At 42.1% G+C, this 4619-nt stretch overlaps 1 protein-coding gene across 1 annotated transcript in view; it reads left to right on the top strand.

Moving 5' to 3' along the window:
* LOC101855192 (cationic amino acid transporter 3) overlaps positions 1-4619 on the top strand; it is a gene marked incomplete in the record, with an annotated part of 28491 nt that overhangs the window by 14152 nt on the left and 9720 nt on the right. Inside the window, 2 exon segments of the mRNA XM_005099616.3 lie at positions 2249-2460; positions 3560-3741. Of these exon segments, the coding sequence (XP_005099673.2) occupies positions 2249-2460; positions 3560-3741 (394 nt within the window).

The raw sequence follows: 4619 nt of genomic DNA, 5'->3' as shown, positions 1-4619 counted from the left end.
GTTGGGGGGCGGGGATGCGGGACTAGGATTTTTTCTAAGGATTAATTTGTCGGTGGCTGATCTTAGAGCTCTAAGTCGATAAAATTATAACTCCAGAAATTGTATTGTTTTACACATTGTATAGGTGCAGCATCATTATGACATTTTTAAAAGAGAGTGGCAGTTTTGTATTTGATCATTTGTTTTACTGGCAGCCAATATAGTTTTTTAAGAATACGTGTTACGTGCTCGAATTTCTTTCGTTTCATTATCTATTTTGCTGCTTGATTTTGAGAAACTCGTAACTTTCAAAGCTTTTCAGCTACCACCCTAAATAGTGTTATAGTAAGCTAATTTTGATAAATTAGTAAGTGTTGTGGTGTGATAAGCTTTCATCACTCATCAAGGAAAGAACTGAATTTGCTGATTCGTCCCAGTTTGTTTGTGAGTTGGGTTTTTTGGAATGGGTTAAAAGCCTTCATCACCACTGTATAATCATTTAAGAGGCAGGACCTTCAAATTAAATGTCCGTCTCCGATAGGACCTAGTCGAGCTAAGAGAGAAAAAAATATGTCACAGTGAACAATTTTAAAATACTTAGCTGGGTATTTTTAACCAGGGTTACCAACACAGTAGTTAAACATGATAGCCACAGATTTGTTGGACCATTTACCTCAACTACAGCTAAACAGCTTTTCATAGATTGTTTCGTTCAACGTTCAAGACCTCCTCACCCCCCTCCTCACCCCCCTCCTCACCCCCCTCCCCACGCCCCCACGCCCGAAAAATAACGACTAAAACAAGTCCCAAAAACAATCCCAAGAGCCAGCTATGGAGGATTATTTTCCCACACCACCACGGATTTCACATCTCGGACAGCCTCAGGCCGTACACTGCACATTATCTTTGCCGTTGGTGTATTGATCGTTAACGGTTTTTCTCTAAGTGTGAGATTATAGATAAAATCAAAAGGTTCGACTTGTGCCTCACGACGTCATTCGACGTCGACACGTAGCTGAGGGCCACTTACTCATTTAATTTGACCTTTTATTGACTTATGGACGTTGAACTATAACAAAGTGAGGACACCTCGTTATTAAAGTGCAGAGGCACGCTGATCTTGCACGTCATAAAACAGTTTTCACCGTATGCGACGCTTTAAATAGTTTATTCTTTATCGATGCCCCCCACCACCACCCCAGTCCCCATATCCAATGAATAAGATGATCGGTCAATATCTAATGACCAAGCGACACCGAAAATGTGACACTTTAGGTGTTTTACGCCAATCAATTACAGCATCATCCTGTCAGAAAATGACTATTAATTGAACATTGTGAGCACGGCTCTTCTTGCACTAGAGCAATAAAATGATTCTAAACGGCTACAAAAACTTTCTCCTCACACTGCAAAAACTGCAATGCCATATTGTTGGTGGGTGGGTTAGTTGGTTGGAAGGTTGGTAGGTAGGCAGAAAGACAGGCAGGCAGGTAGGTAGGTAAGTGGGTAGGTAGGTGGGTTGGTAGGTAGTTAGATAGGTAGGCAAGCAGGTACCTATCTACTTACATGCCTGATCGCGTGTATGCCTGCCTGCCTGCCTGCCTGTCTGTCTAATAGCCCGCCTACCTACCTACCTAACTACATACCCACCTACCTACTACCACAAACCTTACTCAACCGGCATCTGTTTTGTCGAAGTTAGGCTCTTCGCCGTCGAATGAATAATACATGAGTTCGGATCCCGTTCATGAAAGGTTTTTACGTCGATTATCACTCTCAGAAGGGGTTACCCCTCAGAGGCAAGGTCGAAACAGCCAGCCTCCAAAATGATCTACGTTGTGTCTTTTAAAATTTTATAAAAAGAAATATTCCTGATCTTGTTTAGCTTGTTCCCTGCTGCCCCCCCCCCCCCCCACCCCCCCCCCCCCGTGTCATCAGTAGCTTCGTGGTCTGGTTACCGGACTCATAAAAGTGAAATTGAGGGTTCGGGTTTTGGAGGCTCTGCTTGATCCTTGGAAAAGACACTTTACACAAAAGTTCTCATTTGACTTGGTCCTGTTGGAGATGAATATTAAACTCTCAACACCCTCCCCTCCCCGACCCCCCCCCAAAAAAAAAAGAAAAAACCAGCAAACAAACAAACAACCACCCCCCAAAAAAAAAACCACAAAAAAACCCAGCAAACAAAAACAGCATTGACAATTACAGCATTGCAAGGGTCGTTCAACCAATACAATTTCTCCTTGTTGCCCCCCCCCCCTCCCTCCAGGTCTGCCCCACATTGACATCCTGGCCATGGTGGTGTGTCTGCTCCTCACCTGGGTGCTGGCGGCTGGAGTAGAGATGTCCGCCCGATTCAACAACGGCCTCAACATGCTCAACTTCTTCGTCTGGACGCTCTTCCTCACCTCTTCCTTTTACTTAGGACAATCAACAAATGTGACGAAAGTGGACGGTTTTTTTCCATTTGGCCTTCAGGGGGTAAGTAATCCGTTTAAAAATTGTTTAAACAATCAGCACCCCCCCCAAAAAAAAACAACCCCAACAACAACAAAAAAAACAACAACAAAACAACAACAAAAATTAAAAATTTTAAGACTAAATTAAAAGACAAAAAACAAAATAAATACAAGACCATAAACAAAACAACAACAAACACTCATTTTGTTAAACTTTAAAGACTTATTAAAAGCGAAATACTAACTGCAGATCAACAGCAAAGTTTAAGACTTCTTTATTTAAAAGGCAGCTTTCGACCCCACAAGTCAGGGTCAACCTGGGCTGAGTGGGGTGCAACGTTCCAGTAGAAAGACAGTGAAAAAAAAATTATGATAAACATTCTCCCCACCCGGGGAATGGAGCTCTGGTCTCCCGCGCGTGAAGTGCCTTATCGCTACACTGTGGATGCCGGTGACCGCTGCACTTTTACGCACGGACAACATGACCGTCGCTTAAAATTCGAAGAAAAATAAAGTAAGGCATATCATTATGGTGATTTATACGCGTTTTTATTATTGTCGATAACGCGACATTTTGCGTTATGTACTGTTGTAAGAGGACAAAGTGAAATGGCGAGAGCTGGTTGTCAGATGCAGTGAGTGGTGCCCTCACGGTTGCCCCAACCACGAGATAGAAGAGGAAGAGGAAGAGAGGACTGTTGTAACTTTTAGTTTCGTGTAAGTGTCGTGCCGCATAGCCCGTAGCCCGTTTAATTTCACAATCGTTTAAGTCAACGTCATTTTATTTAAAAAGGGAGCTCCCACACTACGAAAGAACCAGACCATCAATGATTTATTTATAGAGGCACCAGCCATCCATGTCCAGGTGCTGTTTTAGCCGCTACTAAAGAAATGACAAAACAAAATGAAACTATATTGCAAGAAACCATTTAAATGTCTTTTATCAGACGAAGTCTTTATTGGGACACCCCCCGAAACTGACTTGAAGTGATTGTTGAAAGACGCTAGCGATCATCCGATATGCATTACGCACGGCACTGTTCCAAAATTTCTTTACTAGATCCGAAAAATAAGAGTGTTAATAAAAATGTTTCTTTTTCTTTGAAAACGTAACATTGTAGGTGGTCCAGGCTATCCCGACTGCTTACTTCGCCTTCGTGGGTTTTGACGGGCTCACGACTACTGGTGCAGAGTGCAAGGACCCCGTCAAGTCTGTGCCTTATGCCATCATCATGTCTATTGCCATCAACATCGTCGTCTTCATCAGTATTGTAGTTGGTCTCTCGTGGGCTGAACCTTTCAAGTAAGTGAGCAGAGAATTCTTTATTTCTTTTTTAAACAGAAAAATCTGTTGTTATCCCCAACCTGTTTGGAATAGCGGTTAGGCTATTTTCCCCGTTGGTAACTTTAAACAAAGAATTTCAATAGGGTAAAACCAATCCTGTAAAATAGAAACATCACAATGATTACTAAAACAAGTGTTCTAAGAAGCTTTGAGTGGTCAACCCTTCTATGCGGCTGTGAACGCTGGACAATTACTAAAAACAATGAAAATGGAATAAAAGTAGCAGAAGTGTGGTTTCCAAAGGGACTGTTGATAATTTCATGAAAGGAAAAGAAATGAAGTTGGAGTACTTAAAGAAACCCACGTAAGTTGCTCATTAAGTAACCCAATTGGGAAGAGGCACATGACAGTTTCTGGGACATTCTAATCTACAAAAAAGCCTTGAACATCTTTCTCTCAGGGATTAAATTAGCAGAAGCCAAACGAGTCAGGGATAGACACAGCGCAACTTGCATAGAAAGTCAGAACAGACAAGTGATGGGGAAAGACTTGGATGATAAGTTAGGTGGGAGGAGGGGAGGGGTAGTATCCAAGCAGAGAAATAACCAATGATCGCCCGATGCCTTTCACGCTTCAGAGGAAAATACAAAAAAGAAGAAAGAAGAAAAACAGCACTCTTTTTGTATCAGGTGGGGAAATTAATTGTCTTGCCCACATACAGATCAGTGAGCAGCCATCTGTACGCTGCGTCAGAGTCATAGAATTACTGTGTCTGTGTGCATGAGCTCATCAACGAAGTCTCCAGATTTGTCGAAGAAGAAGAAGAAGAAGAAGAAGAAGAAGAAGAAGAAGGAGAAGAAGAAGAAGAAGAAGAAGAAGAAGAAGAAGAAAAAGAA

The sequence above is a fragment of the Aplysia californica genome, unplaced genomic scaffold (genome assembly GCF_000002075.1).
Source record: "Aplysia californica isolate F4 #8 unplaced genomic scaffold, AplCal3.0 scaffold00219, whole genome shotgun sequence".
In the NCBI taxonomy this organism is placed as follows: domain Eukaryota; kingdom Metazoa; phylum Mollusca; class Gastropoda; order Aplysiida; family Aplysiidae; genus Aplysia; species Aplysia californica.
This window is presented reverse-complemented; position numbering and strand designations above follow the sequence as displayed.